Source organism: Fusarium venenatum (assembly GCF_020744135.1).
Source record: "Fusarium venenatum strain MPI-CAGE-CH-0201 chromosome Unknown EDB82scaffold_1, whole genome shotgun sequence".
Classification (NCBI taxonomy): domain Eukaryota; kingdom Fungi; phylum Ascomycota; class Sordariomycetes; order Hypocreales; family Nectriaceae; genus Fusarium; species Fusarium venenatum.
The window spans coordinates 5,866,377-5,884,763 of record NW_027072129.1 but is presented as its reverse complement, the minus strand read 5'-3'; the positions used below and the strand labels follow the sequence as shown (position 1 = coordinate 5,884,763).

The window sequence follows — 18,387 nt, the reverse complement described above, 5'->3', positions numbered from 1 at the left end:
AGCCTCGGGCTTATCAAGTTTGACAAGCATCAGCATGTTTCTTGACAGAAGAGATCCGCTTGGGGAGTTTCACAGTGAAATCCATCGCTTAACTCGCCATAATGTCCATCATTTCGTTTGTTCGCCTCAATGCGTATCCACGGCCCTTCCACACGAGAACAGGAAAAAATATAGTCGTTCGTCCCGACTATTATTAACCTTTGCCTTCTCCACGGGGAGTTTATTTGTTTATCCATCCTTCTTTTTAGGATTTTGTTTTCGACATATCGCTCAGGATGGCTCGCGTGGCAGGTGATGGCGTGGCTCTTCTGTGGGCCACGATTGCTATGCTTTCGTTATCATGGATCTTTGCGACGTTACGATTTGGAGTGAGAAAATGGAGAAAGAATATTGGACTGGATGATGCACTGATGTTTGCTGGTTTGGTAAGTACTCTGATTTCTATCTGCGACTTGACTGACTGACCTGAAAGATTTTGTACACCGTCACCTGTTCACTCGTTATTAGATGCTGCTTCTATGGCTCCGGCCAAAAGAGGAAGGATCTCGAACCTTACGACATTAAGATGGGAACAAAGGTATGTTCGTTAGGATTGTTGTACTCTTAATACTAATAGTGTCAGCTATTCTTCATCGCCCAGTTCTTCTACTCGGCCTGCTCCGTCCCGATCAAATCCAGCATTTGCGTCACCATGCTTCGAATCTGCGACGCTCGACGTCGTTTCGTTTGGACCCTCTGGGGCATCATCGCAATAACTGTCTTTACTGCTATCGTCTTCATCATCGCTACAGCCAACATCTGCCATCCGATCGAGACGCTATGGGGAGACGCAAATGGCAAATGCAATACAAAAGTAAACAGCAGCGTCGGGTTTTACTTTTCGGCTGTCTCGATTCTTACAGATTGGACATTGGCTATTCTACCCGCCATTCTCCTATGGAATATTCAGATGAAGCAGAGAGTCAAGTTTCCTGTTATTGTTATGCTGGGTCTGGGCGCTTTGTTAGTCTACCATACCCTTATCCTCGATCGACACCATACTAATACCTTCTAGTGCAAGTTGTGCAACAGTCGTCCGATTAGGTTATCTCACACTCTACAACGACCCAACCGAGTTTGTCTACAGCACAGGCGCCATTGGTCTATGGTCTATTCTTGAAGAAGGTATCGGTATCATTGCTGGGTCCATGCCTGCCCTTCGACCTCTTCTCAGCCTACCATTCTTCGGTCGAAGCACATATGCGAGTGGTGGTGCATCAAACCAAACATCTAGCCACATGAACCTAGCACATATTTCGAACAAGAAGACCCAAAATCAGATTACGGATACGGAGTTGAACGATTTTCAGACCAATCTAACGACGAGGATCTCACATAGTCGGGATAAGCAGAGTTTAGATGACAATGATAGTCAGAAGTTCATCTTGAAATCCACAAAAGTGGTCATGACGACTGAGCGAGCATAACAAAACATAAAGCTGTGTATTCCAAATAGCAATAAACTCATACATCATTTTTCGTCCTTTGCCATTTTTTCCAATCTTAATAGCCTTTCTTTTGTAGAAAGCTTTTTGAAGGTGACCAACCGACGTAACCTGTCCACGATGGATTACCTCCCTCTTGATATCATGGTGTTTGTGCCCAAGGCATTCCCATGGACAGAATTCTTCAAAGACACTTCCATCAAGCCCCCGATCCCCATACAAGTTATCGCCCAAGAAAACAACGTCTTCGCCTACCATTCTTGATTTCATTATCTTGCTGTCCGGATGGTAGAATAGGCTGCAGTGACATTCAAAGACCATATAGCTTTTTGCAAACGACCAAACCAACCATGAAGGTATCTCGTCAAATGCCACCCACTGGCTTTCTGATTCTAACTGTGTTTGTGCCGCTTTCCACCAACGGTGATATATAAACATCTCCCGCATTGTGGGTATCAGTACTTCTGCTTTGGCGAGTGTAGATAGAGTCGGCCTCCATCTCTCTGGCTCCTCAAATACTCTGAGTGCTATCATGGCGTCAAGGACAGGCTCCAAATACTTCTCGATATCAGCTATTGTCGTGTGTTGTTCCCAAATTGAGCGAGGCTCTGAAAGAAACTCAATCAGAGGGACGGCGTCGATCTGTCCAAAGCGAAGATAGAAGTTTTATACGTGGGGAAGCAAAATTCGATCGCGCATCTCTGAAAAGTTTTTTGCTAGACACAGAGAGGCATTGACGGCTGACAAGATTTCCCTGGGGGATAGATAAGAGGATATCTCAGTAGTCAACTTGACCGGGAGACTGGAGAAAATGTCGTCCTTAATTTTCGCCATCATGGTGAAGTGGAAAAGATATGGAGGAAGCGTTCAAGGTTGAGTTGGCCAGATGGTGTGGAAAGCTAAGGCGATAGAGGTGATTTGGTTTTATGGGAAAGACAACGTTATATAAATCACCAAATAAAGTCAAAATTGCACAATAGCCCTTATCAATGGTCAATTTTTTGCTCTGAAACTCACTGAGTAAACCTCGAAAAGCCCTTCATATTCATGACCTGCCCGTTCACAAGTTTTTATTCTGTCCTCATTCTCTTGTATTAACTTGTGGATGTGCCCTTTATCAAGAAGATATCGAGTAATAACTTGTTCATTTTATGCACCAATTTATCGTGATACTTCTCGATCGGTTGACTTTCCCTCGGTAGAAAGGAGAGCATACATAATTGAATTGGCCTGGTGACCAGCTATCTAAGTTTTCTACCCATAGTCACACAAAATAAACTCGCGATTTGAGTGACACTATTATTGCTAAAGGAACAATCAAAATCACAAAGCCTCTTCTAGCGTAATCTATCTCTCTTGGTTTGCAATTAGTCAGGTGTCAAGACAAGGGTAGCTTATTGCCCTTTTCATCGAGTCAGCCATGACCCACCCTAAATGAGAGGCTCGTTCCTGGAGAGCGAGCCTCGTAAAGAAACGAAGCTACCAAAACTTGCCCTTATAGTGACATGCCGCTATGGTTTCATTGCAAATGCCAATTATATCTCACTCATTCCCAAGTCTCCATGTCCCAGAGCCAACTTTCAACCAGTCCTTTACCACTTGCAACAGTTTAAACCCCAGCGATATTCACATTTAAAATTACATAAGAGTCTTGGGTATCCAAAATGCGGAAAGACACTTCTGAACGGCGAGGGCGACAGGCTCATAGGAAATCTCGAGGTGGATGTATCGAGTGCAAAAGGCGTCACATCAAGGTATCTATAACCGTACTTTGTATTATGCAGCCCTACTAATATGTCCCAGTGTGGGGAAGAGAAGCCTCAATGTCGATCTTGTGTTATTCGTGACCTCCCATGTCTGTACCAACATCATCGCTGTTCCTCTCTGAGGGGGGAGTCTTCGAGAAAAGCCCCCAAGCTTGAGAGTGATCATGAAAGTTGCTTCAGCGCGTTGTCTGAATGCAATAGAAGTCTCTCAGTTCCAACTTCTCTTGACTCCCTTGCGGTGACAATAGACATGTTCACTTTACACGAGCTCGATATTCTACACCATTGGACTACAATCACAAGCCAAATCATGTGTACCCAACTTGCTCCAAATCAAGGATGGGATATAACAATACCACAGCTGGGATTTCAGTACCCGTTTGTTTTATATGGAGCACTCAGTGTGGCAAGTCTCCAGCGTGCCCTCTCAGATCCTGAGGACATCCAAGGCCATATAGCGGCTGCCACAGACTACCACGCCAACGCAGTACAAAGGTTTTTAGCCACACAGGCAATGACCTCTCAACACAACGATAGGACTCTCGATGCAATGTTTGCCTTTTCTATCATCGACACCATATATGTTTTTGCTACATACGGCACCCTCTCTCGCCAATCCGAGCCTACTTCTCGTCCCTCTCATATTCTCGAACTTGACTGGATCCGCGATATTCGAAGTGTGAGAGCCCTTCTCAAGCCATTTAATGACAAAATACGAGAGGGATGCCTGAGTGAATTTGAAAACCTCGAGGCTTACGAGGATTGTAATGTTGGTCATGGGTCAGTTAGTGGAGATGACGAACTACTGGGTCTACATGTGTCATACGAGGGATGCAGTTCTGCGGATATTGAGCTTTATAACTCAACTATCAAGCTCCTCAGAAGTTGTCGTCCGTATATGACCTCTCTAGGGGATGTTAGTACAGACGACGCAAGACTCACCAGACTGAATCCGCATTGGATCACCCCATTGATCTTCCTGCAAGAAGTATCAGAAGAGTATGTTGACAAGTTATGTCAGCGGCAGCCACCAGCTCTGTTGATCCTGTCCTTCTTTGGTGCGATGCTATCTGCATACGATACTATTTGGTTCATGGAAGGGTGGGCATTAGAGATAGTATCGGCCGTCGACTATGCTTTGGGCGATTATTGGGCACCTTATACTGCATGGTGCCGCGAGCAGGTTGCTATGAACTTTGTCAGATGGGAAAGTGCCAGTGAAATGGAGACGCCCATCTCATGAGCAATGGCCAATAATAAAATAATTTCTCAATATCTTATTACCGATTGAGAACGAAACCAATGTGTGCAATGAGATGCATGCTACTTGCCTAACGTTTTAATAATATAAAAAACTTACTAAATGACACGTGGACCTTTCTCCCACAAATTTCGTCCTAACACTAAATAAATAAAGCAACTAGGCCTGTAGGAAATAAACCCTTAAACGAGAATAGCAGTAATGACCAAGGACAGATCAGACATAGAATAATACAACCAATTTACAGAAGAAGGACAATATAGTTACAAATGAGATATTGACCCAAGCGTTTGAGAGCTCCTATGTGTTGAGTTCTTGAAACCTCCTGACAACCTGCTCATGCTGATCTTGAGAACTAATATGTTGCGAAGCCTTCAGGGTCTCGGTACGGCCTTTTTCCATTGACCGCTTGACATTGCTTCTCTGTTGAGATTTCGCGCTCTTGTAGATACCCTGAGCCGGATACGCGAGTAGCCCAAACATTGCTATAGATTATCAGCTTGATTGATTAGACGAGTAAACATGTCAACAAACTTACCACTGCCTGGCTTTGTAATCATATCAACTGAACCTTTGCCAACTCCTTTTAGGAAACCCAGAGTCCCTTCCTCTTTGGCGCCTTTCATGGGTTTAGTGACAATATTTGTGATGCCTTCATAGAAGCCGTAGCCAAAATTCTGGAAATACGGTTAGTCCTCATCGCCTGAAGGAAGGAAAAGGTTATTTGTGGCACATACCTTGGCTGCGACTGTACCACCGCTTTTCCAATCAGTGACTGGGCCGTGATCTCGAACCTCTTCTCCGTATAAGCGAGGTACGTTCTTAAGTCCATCGGCTAAAGCTAAGGGGAAATCGACCAAGCTCCCTTTCACCACAGCCGTTGTCATGCCCTGCATTCCTTTACCGGCCGCTAACGCCGCTGCTGCTCCTACAGAAGTCTGCGATCCATCTTGTCGAACACGTTTCATTTCTTTAAAAGGGTCGATAAAGGTACCTCCCAGAGAGGTCGTAAAATCTGTCATTGTGCCCAGGACCGAGGAAGCCCCGGCGGTCAAAGGATCCCAACGTTGATTCTCGATACGATAGTCCTTGGGCCGAAGTCTGCATCTGATTAGCAAAATAATTCAATAAAGAAACAGCGAGTATCTCACAGCTTAAAGTCTCCCATCTTGACTTTCTTCGATTGGAGTAGGATCTGGAGTGCTTCGTCTGACACCCGGATAGGACTTTGGTTGGCTTTTTTGGCTTTACTGTACCGCCATCGTGCAACACGCTGTTCGAGTAGGTTGCAAGACATGTCAACCATAGGAAGATGTCGATGGAACGAGTTGACAGCCTGTTCGACGCCCTTCTCCCGACGCATCTGAGATGCTATAATCTCTGCTGAGTTTCGAGCTTCGGGGCTGAGACAAAACCGGATGGCCTCGCTGAGGTTATCAACCGAGAGGCTGCGATAGGCAATGGGATGTGGTCCTGCTCCGTTAGATGCAACAACACCTCCCCAGAAAGGTTGACTAGAAGTTATATGTCAGTATATCCCAAGTAAAAGATCGAGCAAGCACGTACTCGCCGAAAAATGGAACGATGGTCGTTGGCCGTCCATTGATAAGACCGCATGCCGTAGTACCTGCTCCGCCGTGGTGCACAACAGCAGCAACGCGCTTGAAAAGCCATTCTAAGATAAAATATTCAGCTAAGGATGTCAACTGATACCTGAGCCGTGAACAAACCATGAGGGCAATCTCCTAGATAAAATACTGAGTCAGTGCTAGACTCGGTACCGCCAAGTTTGCTCCAGCCTCTCGATATGATGGCTCTGACTCCAGCCCGTTGGCAAGCCTCTTTGATGATTCTTGTCATTTCTGCCGGGTCTTCAATGACGATACTGCCGAACCCGATGTAAACTGGTTGGGGGCCATTAGAAAGGAATCGTTCAAGATCACTGGGTGGTGTGTAAGAAGGCTCATCGCGCAAGAAGAAACCAGATATATCTAGGTTCATTAGTGTATGGTTTCAATAAGAAAACTGATATCTCGCTTACCAATATTATCACCCCAATCGGCTGGCTTGGGAACAAGAGCTGGCGACCAGCAATAGGTATGGGGAATCTTCATAATCTCAACGATATCTGGACCAACGGCGGCGGGGAGTCGCTCTAGCTCCAGATATTTGGCTCTCCATGCGTTTATCACGTCACCCAGGCTATAAGTTGAGAAGTCAGCAGATGAATACACTATAACAAAGCAAGACCAGATCCTTACCCTTGCCAGGTCATCAAATCAACGACACCATAGCTGAGGTAGTTGGAAGCCTTCGGGTCCATGTTTTGTGACTGAACATTTGCCAATGGATGTGGAAATGATCGTGTTGCCGTCCAGGGCATCGTGAACATGATATGAAGCGGAATACCCAAGGCCTCAGCACAATGAACATGAGCGAAACTTGGCGGGTTTGCAATAATGGCATCGGCGACAAAAGCTTGGGATGAGATAGGATCAGGCTCAACACAAGACTTCCAACAGCCCTTGAGCATTTCACGAATCATGACGCGTTTGCGACCGATATCACCGCCACGAAGGCTTTGCATCGACGGGATGAGCCCTGGGTTCTGGACCATATACTGTGATGCTGGGTCAATAATCAAGACAAAATTGGGATGTGCCAAGACTCACAGCCATTAGATCTTCAGGATCTCCTCCAATCGGGTAAAACTCAAGGCCAGACGACCGAACAAAGTCGGCAAACGTATCATGAGTGGCAAGTCTTACCCGATGGCCGTACCGTTTGAGAGCAACGCCAAGGGCAATGAATGGTTGCACATCGCCTATCGAAGTTAGCAAACAACTTGGCGACTCCTGCTGCAAAACCAACCTCGACTTCCCACGACCTGGATTACAACATTGAGTCTAGGACAAGGCTGTTGTGGAGTAGTTGAGGACTCTGCAATGGACTCTGGTTGATAAGGTTTCAGAGGAGGTAAGAGACGGTTAACCTCCTCAGGGGCCATAGACGAGAACGTAATATCCAAGGATCCATGTTCTTTTAGGTATAGTCAGCAATGGTTCCATCTGGGCATCTATAGCAATTAACTACGCACCATTGACGGCAGCAGAGCTCGCGAGCACCGTGCCAGATGAATGCAGCTCATATGGAGGCGGCACATCCAAAGACTCATCAAGTTCGCTCTTAGTATCGCTCATGGCGTCGTACTGCTTTGCTGATTTCTCTTTCTGGTTCGACATGGTCTCGAGAATTGTTCAAAGAATGATCATGTGCAAACTCTTCTTGCCAAGTATCATTTTTAAGAAGGACTGACTGACGACTGTCAGTGGCTTGGCTTCTAAACCTTCTCCCAGAACGGCGTAGTCGTGTTTCTCTTTGAGGTGGGTGGCTTGATGGAGACACTAAGTTTGAACTACCGGGTCTAAAGTCTTCGCTCTTTTCGTTCCGCGTTTAGATGCTCGGTCTGCCTCGTTTAAGATCGCTCCAGCTTGACCCCACCAGAGTTTAGCATATCATCTCGGTGAATTTCGCCCAGCTGAGTCAAGCTGAATCGGGGCATTAGTTAATCCTTACTGTTACGAGTGTTTGGCGACTCAGTGTTAAGGGGCAGTCGTCTTGGCGTGATCTTGGTGCCGGCAGGAATGTGCCGCTCAGCCCAACTTTCAGCCCTACCGAGAGATCTGATCTAAGCATCAAGAAAGAGTTATATCATTCTAGTATGGCTGGTTTTAATATGTCATCCATGTCTGGCGTAACGACAACTCGTGGAAGACATAGCAATTGTATCCAAATGAACATCAAAAAGTTAGGTTACATAGATGAAAAGCTCAACGCAGCAACATCAGTTTGACAAGAGAATCCATGGATAGGAATTATCGATGTTGATCAAGGGCTAAGAAAGAAACCTTCCAAGGATAGCGCGTAGTGGTTTTTGAGAAACGCTCCCAGTTAGTCATGCTGAAGGGCGAAGATATCACGATAAATTGTTCGGTATTATTAGTGTAGAAGAATCGGTATCATGATGATGTTACTGCAAAAAGATTGTTTGCTTGCTTGCTTAGGACTCAGTGCCAGAAGCTTAGGGTAGAAAGATAGTGTCGGTGCTCTGCTACTGTCACCATCCAGTCTCCAATATCCAACCCAACTTAGCGAGACGATATGCCTTTCTTAGGGCCAAGACCTCCGAAAACACCATCAGCTGCGACTTCCTTCCCATCTCGAATGTTTCATCGCTGCTTGTGAGGCACGTTTGCGATGTGTCGAGGTCGAGCTTTGATTTCTCACATAAAGGCATTGGACTACCAACGTAACTGGGCTAACAACAAAACTCCATGAACGATCGAGCCTTTCCTGTCCAAACAATGATACTAGACTTTGAGAAAGTCCCACAAGGCGCCTTGTCCTTTGGTCTCAATCAGTGATTCTTCATCAGCTGCCACGTTCATGCTCCATAGCTCATCGTGGTTGTGCTTGGTCATAAGCTCATAACCGCCTTGAGGGTTTGGTCGGAGTGTGATGTATTCGTATGACTGGTGCTTTTCTGCTCTTGCAACAAACTTCTTGCTGTTGTTGTGGCCGATAATGGTCCCCGACACGCAGTTGCGGAAACCGAGCCATCTGTCTTTCTCGATACATTCCCAGTGGTAACCGCCCTTGGGGTTCAGACCATCGACAAGCTTGAGAGTACCACAGACGAGAGTGATGACTTTGTTCGTGTCGCGCTGGCGAATGATGAATTGAGCGCCAGGGTAGGGAACAGAATCGGTGTAATCTGTGAGCGTCTCTGTCATGACGGTATGTGTTGGGGTGGCAGTTCCGTCCATGCTGGATGATGTCGACATTGAATCTATCAGGATAGAGTCTATCAAATCGTACTCTTTGCCCATGTTGGTAGGGCGGATGTTGTAAATCAGACAAGCTGAAGTTGTTGAAGTGAGGGACGGTGAGAGTTGGATGCCTCCACTTTGTTCCACGTCATCTGCACTGCAGGAGACCGACCAGTCATATCTTCTTATCTCAAGCGCTGTGGCGATCACTTAGGCTGAAGGACGACAATTGTCGAGATTTTACTTTCAAGCACAAATAAACAAAATAGTTTGCCCACAAAGAAATGGGAAGCTCAAACATTCACAAAGTCTTTCACATTCAGTAAGTAAGTTATACTGACTCGCAAGATGTTTGCATGAAAACAGCCAATGGAGCCTTGGAACATCAAGCAATTTATCTTGGTACAATATCCATTTGGCCATATGAGCATACAACTGTTGGGTTTGCTCTCTGGTTTGGATGTAATATGAGACGACCAATATACCAAATACTCTCAAGCAGCCTTCTAGCAAGCGCAAGTCTCATCTTTCACAGGCAAAACTACAAGTAGTTCATGCAGACACAGGTTACAGCGCCTGACATATCAGTTGGTAAGTGTTTCTCACAAAGTAGAACCCATAATGCAGTATCTACCTACTATGTACATCGTCCCAAACAAACTACGGATGCAGTCTAATTAGGCATCAATCTCATACTGACGAGTCGCCCCAGCCACAATCAATTGTTAAGTACATACATACCCTAGAGAATCCCATGTCACAAGGTCCAGTCTCAGCCTAGCAATCCTCACTCCGTATTTACATTTACGTTCACGTTCACAAAAAGAAAGAAACGGTTGTGCTTCACTGCCCAGCCGAGCCCAACCAAGCCATGTCTCGTGTGACTGCAATCACAAAAATCGTAACACAACGGCCTAGACCCTTTCACGTCTCAAACAAAGCCCCCCAACCTCACAACTCCAACACCCCTCCCCCATGCTCATGCCACCGAATGCATCGCGGGCGGCTTCACAAACGGTCCGTCGCCCGCCTCAAATTCTTGAGTCCATCAAGGTTAGCCACTAATAAAATAAGATGCAAAGCCGTTGCTATCAAACACCGACCCACGCCGCAGCATCCGGCCGGAAGGGCGCCACAGCCCGTTCTAGACCGCGAAGATCAATAACTCTGTTCTGCCAAGAGACATTGTGGCTCAGGGCACGAGGACACGCAGGCCCTTGGGTCTCTAAGGGTCTAGAACATCCATCTCATGCTGATCATGAGTATTCCCGACCCGTTTCCAAGGAGACGTGCAGAGCTTCAGTGCCCAGTGAGCAGCTCCGCGCTAGGTCTGGAACTTCCCGTGCCCAATTCAGATTGCCATTGGAGGATTCGCATGTTTAGGTCTCTGGACGGAGGCGTAAAACAGAAAAGGTTGTTGAAGAATGAAGGGCGAATGGCATTGCACAGAGACATGGCAATGGTTCTCGAATTAGCCAGGAACACCCGGCCGGCAATCGGCAGGGCCTCAGTTCGAGCAACGTTGTATCAAATCTCGAGCTATTGATAACGGTCTTTTCCGGGGGCGTAACATGGCCCAAGGGACGAGCGATTGACTACCGGTTGATACCATACGACAGACGCCGCAAATCAGAGTTGAGAAGTTGAAGTTGCGCCGAAATGTGTCTCCCTGTAAGGATCTTTGTTGACCCGTGCTCAGATAGGCAGTTATGTAGGGACCCTTTTCTTAGAGAGGAAATTCAGGTGAGCCAAGCCTTTGCAGTGTACTTGTACTCATTCTACGTACCGGCATTTCCGGCACTCCATTCATGACCTGATGGAACATAAAATGGAAATAACTGACAGAATAACTGATCAGATGCATAAGAGGGGTTCGTCACGCGAAAAGAAAAAAAAAAGGCCCGCTTACCCCCCTGGGCAAAAGGGTCATGTTCGTTCGTGGAGTGTTGAATGAATGCGATGCCGTGACTCCGAATGCACTCGAATCAAAAAGAAACAGGTGCATATTGCTCAGTTACAATGCATCAAGCGACCTTGACCGTAACAAGACACGGACGTTGACCACGCCAGAGCTTTGACCATTGGACCCTTGGAGAATAGAGTCCATGTTCTGGCTATGAATAGATGAATGTTCAATAGCTTGAGCTTCCATTTCTTGCCTGACACAGCTAAAAGTGCCTTAGTACAGTTGGAGGCTGAGAAGGAAGGATCCTTAATTTGTGTTTGAAAGCTTACTCGCTCCATAATTTTTCTTCAATTCAGCCCTGACTGGAGATCACCGGACCCTGGCTTCGCGATATGTCCAGATTGAGATCCAAGCGCATGTGTTCTGGAAGGTTTCGATGTTGTCTCACGATGGATAAGCAAGCCCTCCGTCTGTTAATCTGATTTTAATTTCCCTCAACGCTGCCAAGCTCTCTTTGGGGTTGCAATGTAACATGCGATTTGTGCTCGTGCCCATAGTGTAAGCACTTATTGAGCTGGGGGGATGACCCAAAAAGCGAAATAAGGAACTGTAATCAAAATACGGTTGCAATGACTGTAACAGATCTCACAAGCACCTCATCCATCGTATGCAAAACACACACTGCTCGTCTCACTTAGATGTCCAAGCGGGTCGATCAAATGGAAGGGGATCAAAACCCCCCGCACCCCTGCAAGAAAAAAGACACCAGAAATAAGGGACCCTGCCAAGAAGTGAACAGAACGGAGTCAGTTGAGAGGTCTAGAACGAACTCCTCTTGAAAAGACAGCGGCACATTTCCTCGCCAGAGCGGAAATGGAAGAGATGGTTCAAGTCAGCAAGCATTAGACTCAGCCCAAAGTCAGAGGATTGCCAAGCAAATTAGTGGTCGTCTGACAAAGAAAATAGTGAATCGAAACAGTAACCGTACAAGGGCATAACGTTAGCTAGAGTACAGCGCTATGCAACGAGGATGCCGCGGCATGAGATTACAAACTGCGGCATGGGATTACTGTACAGTACAGACGGAACAGACGGGACAGAACCTAGGAAATGATCCTCCGACGGAAAAATAAGAGGCTTGACTCGATCCCTTCCTTACATGGCTGATGAGGCTTCACAATACGCGTACACGTAAGTGTTCATTGGCAAGAAAAAAAGTCGCCCCCTTGAAATCGCATCTTAATCACCACCCTGTAGAGCATCGAGAATTTATTAGATTAGCATGAGGCACGGGTGCTGCGTGTTAGTGGACATCTCGATACTGTATTCCAGTGGCGCTCTCCCTAGCTTTATTGGTCGGACAGGAGCTCTTCCGGGCAGAGACATAACCGGCGGGCATCGAAGGTTTGGCAGAGGATCTCGGCCGGTGGCGTCGCATCTCGATGTGGCTCCATCACTTGACTTGAAAGAAAAGTCCGGGTTCCAGATCGATCTACAATTCAACAAAAGGGTCCTTTTTACTAGCCACAGTAGCTTCATTTCATGAACCATGTTACATACGATATTCCTTATCCGTACGGGTGCTATGAGTCAAAGGGAGAGACTGTCATGTTGCTGCACCGTTCTATACTGAACTAATACCGTATTTTGATCCACGGACGTGGGTGTGGATATGGCATTCTTCGTGGTTGCCCATCCTTCCACCCATCTTATGGGTAATTGTGGGTGTTTATATTCCATCCCATCCATTGTCCACGAGGTCCCATCAGCTATAAATGGTGGTCGTTTTATGTCTTCTAGTCCATAAACCCCAATACCGAGGCTTCGTGAAGCTTTCTCCCTTTGCCCCCAAGTTTAGCCCTATCAGGTCCAGTTTAAAACGGTTTTACATTGGTGCATTAAACGGAGAAACTTGTCTTGTTTCCAGTTGATTATTAGTGATCAAATCTTTAGAGGATCGAGATGCTACAGTAGCACAGCATAACTTGACGGCTTGAAACTACTCTAATTAAAACCTATACATCTCGATGTTGACAGTCCTTCTGCAACGAAACTTGAAGCAGATAGATAAATCCCACCAATGTTTCTTCTTATCATCCCACACCCGTCGTCGTCGTCGCCAATCTCTGGTCTGACTCGGGATGGATCTGCTAGTTGAATGTTTGCGTTTCGATTGAGATCCCCCCTGACCTAGTCCAAACCCCACATATCCTTCCTGATGATCGGTAACATGGTGTCGGGAGGCGAAATGCTAAAGAAAGAATTGATAAACAAATGAATGATTTACATTGATAGACGGAATATCCGTCAATCGAGACTATCAGTGACGGGTTTGATACGCGTTACCCGCCAACCCGTCAGCGGACATCCGGCGATCAAGCTTCTACAGTTTCACTGGTTGATCAGTTGAACAAGACAGGCTCTGGTCATCGACAGATCCAAATTTCCACGTGGGAGTTGCGTAAGTATCGACGTCAGTTTCTTTCACAAGCTCGTCCTTTGTTGACGTTGACAGTTGATCATCACGAATGAAACGGAGCACCTCGATTGCATCATTGTTTAACGGTCTGAATCTCCGCATTGACGATGATGATGATAAGATGAATGAAAAACAGCTGCGATGCTTAGAGTCACTCACTAGATGATAAGCTGTGGCGATCGAAAACAACAACAGCAAGAGCTCAACCATGCACTAACAACCCTGTTTATCATGCCATGTTAGTCGATGAACGTTCGATTTTAAGGATCATGATGAGCCGCAGGATTGTCATTCACAGGCACAGTGCACTAGATCTTGAGCTTATAGAGGAAGAAAGAAAGAAAGAAAGAAAGAAAGCAAGAGCAACCTACCGGAGCTGGTCCGGAGTTTAAATGAAACCCCAAACAACAAAGGGCAAATCTTGATGCCATACCATCCACTCCGAGGCTTTTCGCGATGCTGATACCAATCTTCCGATGCCGATGCCACCTTCGTGCCATGCTCTACCCTGCCCTGCTCCCCTAAGTGCAATGCCGGACGCTACTGCATGGAGGAGTAGTGAGCCGTCTAATAACGGACAGCTGTGCCTATTCATTCATAGCGTATGTGCTTCTGCCACTGGTTTTAATGGTCTTGGCGACACTTGTTTTTCGTACGGGGGCCAATCCGTGAAGCCGAAGCGGACGACATCGAGATATCTACCCTGTCCTACCCTGCAGATTACCACCTCATGGATTTTTAAACTTTAATGCCATGTCTGCTTTGCTGTTTTGTCTTGCTTTTAATGTCCCAGTAGTATTTAAAAAAGGGATGCAGAGAGTAGGTTACAGTGCATCGGCTGGTCAGAAAAGAAGAAAGACTCGATGGTCAGATAAAATGCACCACATACTGACTTTCCGCTGTCAACTACGGAAGTTTACTAGTAGCGGCAAATAAGAATAAGACAAGATCGAAATCACCCAGATTTCTCCGTTATCCACGGAGCTGATCCGGACAAGGTTTCTCAATGGCCAGTTGATTATGAGGTAAGACAGATCAGAGCAGAACGGAGCAGTTGAAAAAAAGAAAAACTGTCGTTTCTTGTTTCTGATCCCGACCCCCGATGGTTGAGCTTGTGGTCCGACCAAGAGTTTCGCCTTTGGGCCCTGAAGATCGGAAATTGGGTGTGTCATCAAAGGAGGTCCCTAAAAGCTATTAGCTCCGTTTCGTTGTCAATCTCCAAAACGACGGAACGGAATGTTGTGTGGATGAGCTCCGTTATGTGGGCGGATACCGTTTAGATGGTGATAAAGAGGTATATGCTTATAGTGAGGATGTTTCTTTTTTGCATGTGTTGATCAATTGCCGCCCAGCAGGGCTCAGGGCCTCTATTTTGGTGAGTCACAGCGCCAGGGCACCCCTAGAAAGCGAAAAAGGCGGCTTTAACAAGAGCCTGCAACTCAAATGTTATCAACAACGTGGCCTCAACAATGAAACGAGACAACAAAGAGAAATCATGCAAATTTCGTATGCATGCTACTCATCGTGTAGCATTTTTACAAATGCGGTATGCCCTCAATGGAAACAATAGTTCTAGGCTCTATTTCCGTCTCGCTCTCTCGCGCTAATAGCTTAGTAGTATCGAATTCTCTCACTTAGCTTCTCGCTCAGAGCCCAATCCAACGGTTCAGGCTATCGTGCAAGGACAGGGTTCTCGCTCATGTTCGTCGGTCAGACCAGACTTGAAAATTAAGGGTCCATCTTGACTCTTTTTTACCTCGGTCAACAAACAATTCATCCAGTCAGACAACTAGTTACAGATATACATTGGATCCAGTCTGCATACACGGTCGCAACTTCTGCAAAGAAGGACCAAAAAGATCCGAATTGTCGGGTACGTGCTGCTGTCAAGCATCCAACCCAGTCTGAGTGTGGATATTAGGAATCGCTACGGGATACTCAGCCTCTCTACAGGACATGCTTGGTTGCTAACCAGCTAGGATTCTGTTGTTCTTTGTGTTGACGTTGCATTGAGATTGAGGCTTGTAAGTGACATCCATCCAATGGCGCTCTGAGTGAGTTCCCTTTAGGAGCAAATTCTGCACAATGACAATCCGGCAATGGCTTGGCAGCGTCTAATGGCAGCTCCGTCAGATGTTTCTCAATCTTTGACGTACACATGTCTGTCAAATTGTAAGCATGGAGAAGGGTTTCTTTCTTTATGTTTGGCGCCCGCGTATTCCGTGAAACCCGCTTGAGGCTCAAAAATGTCTCCATCCGCGGGTCCGCACATTCAGCAAAGAATCAATTACTATACCATTATTTGTTTTGTCTGCCGCCATCTCCGCCCGATGCGAACGCCCGTCCTTGTTTAGTTAAAATGTGACAGATAAGATGCTTATATCATCAATTGATTACATGTAGTCCAGACCAAATAATTGCGCGGCTTCTCGGCGCGGTTGAAGCAAAACACCGACATTGATTATCAAGGTTTCATGCCGCAAAAGCCGTAAAGTCCCATTCTAGCTTCGAATGCAATTCCGATATCAGCAGAGCAGGCAGCACTTTTACGGGCGTATCAGAATCCATCCCCTCAGCCATGTTTAGGGTAAAGTAGCACCATAGCTACTAACAATAACCGCTCAACCATTTTTAACGTTTGACCCTTGTGCCTGAACCCTCGCTGGGCTGAGTTGGCTGATCCGGGGTTCGATTTAACGGTGAATCCCAACTCATGCAAAAAATATGAGGCGGACGACGAGCATAATTACAATTCACTCACTTCCCCCTAGCCGTGCCTGTAAAGTTTGACTCATCTTGCCAGAGCAACACAGGACAACTCATCAATTGGCCCAAGCCACCGTAAACATCCGTGATACAGGTCAGGGTCTTCTTTTCTTCTTTCCCCAGCACGGACTCCCTTGACCGTTCATTCAATATGACAATCTGTAATCTAATTTGAAGACGACGGAAGAGAGAACAAGGCCTCCGTTGAGCAAGGGATAACCCCGTTAAACGCCCGCTCTGGGATCCAGCCCTGAGTAACTATTGTTGACTGACAGCAACACGGAATAAGGTTTTGCTTTTTCGTCTGCTGTGCGACCACAGCACTGTAGTACAGTACATGCAGGGCAAGGCTGGTTGCTGCGCTGCTGGCGCCTCCCGAGCCGCGTATTACAGCATCTAGTTACCTCCTGTAGGTAGCCGTGACACATGTACATGCTGTATGTACCGTATTTTGTACTAACCTTTGTGTACGCTGTGCCCCCGTCGTCGTCGTAAGCAGTTTCGGGGAGCTGGAGTCTGCCGTAAGATGGATGGGATATTACAGCGCAGTTGCAGGCATGTCCGAGACAGGCAGATTGGCTTCAGCCAGCCTCTCAACAAGGACGAATTAGGAGACATCCATCGTGATCACGGATGTCGCAGGGGATAAAGAGTCACGGTATCAAAGATACAATTAGTCAATCAATCAGATACTTGCAGATGATACCATCTCTCGCTCAATACTACTCAAAAGGACATCAACATGATGCTACTAATCACAAGCCAAACACAAGTCTCGTCTCACCATTTTGTGAATTGTTAAGCAAACAAAACCCCGGTGGATCGCATAAACGGAGTAGCGGTGCCAGATAGAAAACGGAGCGATTGGGTTTTGCCAATCGAACGGGGGTAACGGAGCGAAGAGCCCAAAACTGGGGATCGAATTGGGTCTTACGGGCTTCGCCTGATCAAAAGGACTGACGTTGCATCGGGCCAAGCAGAAGCCCAGCCCAGGCCAGCCCAGGCCCACGCCCCTCTTGGTTTCTGTTTTGTTCTGTTCTCCGTTTTCTCCAAAACGGAATTTCACTGCACTGCACTGCACCGCACTGCAGGACTGCTGCAGCACGCACAGTAACTTATGAGGTGAACGCCAAGCTTCAAGCCAAGACGCAGCAGTCCAAAGATGAAAAGGTACAGATGTTGCTCGGACAATTCCCTCAGAGACATAGACGCCCGCTTGTGTTCTTTTGTCTGTACGTGTCTCGTACTGCCATGACTGTACTGGCATTTGCCGTGCCGTCTCGTTTGTTCTTGTCTTATGCCCAGGCTTGTTTGTTTGCTGGGTGCCTAGACGAGGAAGAAGTAGGGAGTTTATTAGCAGTCATTTTCGGGGCGTGTGTGTATGTCTTCTCCGTTTCGTATGCTTGGCATGTCCTGGGCCCCTGGCCTGACTGAGATTTTGGATTCTGTCATTGCCGATCCTTACTCCCCGAGCACGCCGTCTTGCCAAGACACCTCCGAGGTGCAAGAACAGAACGATGGCCATCGTCGATCCCCAAAGGACTTCGTTCTTCTCTAGCAATGAGCACTACTGTTATGTGACTTACGTAGCCTGGGAAAACCACACACACCAAACTGAGACGTGCAATTGTGTGCCCTGTTTCCCTCTCACTAGATGTAATGCATACAGTACAGTACAGTGGGTAGTAGAAATATGAATTCACCATTTTGATAAAAAGGTCGGGTCACCCCCCCAGAATCGTGGTTTGAATCCAGAACTTACTTTTGCACATCCATCAATTTCCATCGGATAAACGGACGACAATAAGACGACTCGATACGACGACATCTTCCTGGACGCTCTAGAACTCTCGCTCATCAACCACAAGGGCTCATCTCTCTTCCGCAACCAACCCG

At 46.7% G+C, this 18,387-nt stretch overlaps 5 protein-coding genes across 5 annotated transcripts; 3 read left to right on the top strand and 2 right to left on the bottom strand.

The window, feature by feature from the left end:
• Window positions 1–35: 35 nt before the first annotated feature.
• On the top strand, window positions 36–1,519 carry EDB82DRAFT_487712 (uncharacterized protein). The gene is made up of 4 exons (XM_025730234.2): window positions 36–425; window positions 473–577; window positions 623–1,002; window positions 1,055–1,519. Exons 1-4 carry the CDS (start codon window positions 276–278, stop codon window positions 1,464–1,466), a joined length of 1,047 nt encoding a protein of 348 aa, XP_025589379.1. The 5' UTR covers window positions 36–275; the 3' UTR covers window positions 1,467–1,519.
• Window positions 1,520–2,944: 1,425 nt separating this feature from the next.
• EDB82DRAFT_571655 (uncharacterized protein) lies at window positions 2,945–4,493 on the top strand (the record flags this gene model as incomplete). The annotated part of the gene is made up of 2 exons (XM_025730235.2): window positions 2,945–3,238; window positions 3,288–4,493. Exons 1-2 carry the CDS (start codon window positions 3,149–3,151, stop codon window positions 4,491–4,493), a joined length of 1,296 nt encoding a protein of 431 aa, XP_025589380.1. The 5' UTR covers window positions 2,945–3,148.
• A 122-nt stretch (window positions 4,494–4,615) lies between these two features.
• On the bottom strand, window positions 4,616–7,860 carry EDB82DRAFT_487709 (uncharacterized protein). The gene is made up of 11 exons (XM_025730236.2): window positions 7,609–7,860; window positions 7,383–7,550; window positions 7,184–7,335; window positions 6,773–7,131; window positions 6,553–6,713; window positions 6,242–6,502; window positions 6,078–6,186; window positions 5,663–6,025; window positions 5,249–5,612; window positions 5,050–5,188; window positions 4,616–4,996 (listed from the first exon to the last, which is right to left on the bottom strand). The coding sequence occupies exons 1-11, from the start codon at window positions 7,751–7,753 to the stop codon at window positions 4,812–4,814; spliced, it is 2,406 nt and encodes an 801-aa protein (XP_025589381.1). The 5' UTR covers window positions 7,754–7,860; the 3' UTR covers window positions 4,616–4,811.
• Window positions 7,861–8,431: 571 nt separating this feature from the next.
• On the bottom strand, window positions 8,432–9,526 carry EDB82DRAFT_487707 (uncharacterized protein). Its single transcript, XM_025730237.2, has one exon. It carries the CDS (start codon window positions 9,398–9,400, stop codon window positions 8,882–8,884), a length of 519 nt encoding a protein of 172 aa, XP_025589382.2. The 5' UTR covers window positions 9,401–9,526; the 3' UTR covers window positions 8,432–8,881.
• A 7,739-nt stretch (window positions 9,527–17,265) lies between these two features.
• EDB82DRAFT_487688 (uncharacterized protein) lies at window positions 17,266–18,012 on the top strand (the record flags this gene model as incomplete). The annotated part of the gene is made up of 1 exon (XM_065608315.1): window positions 17,266–18,012. A coding segment is annotated over exon 1 (254 nt), but the record flags the coding sequence as incomplete, so codon positions are not given.
• Between the last annotated feature and the right edge of the window lie 375 nt (window positions 18,013–18,387).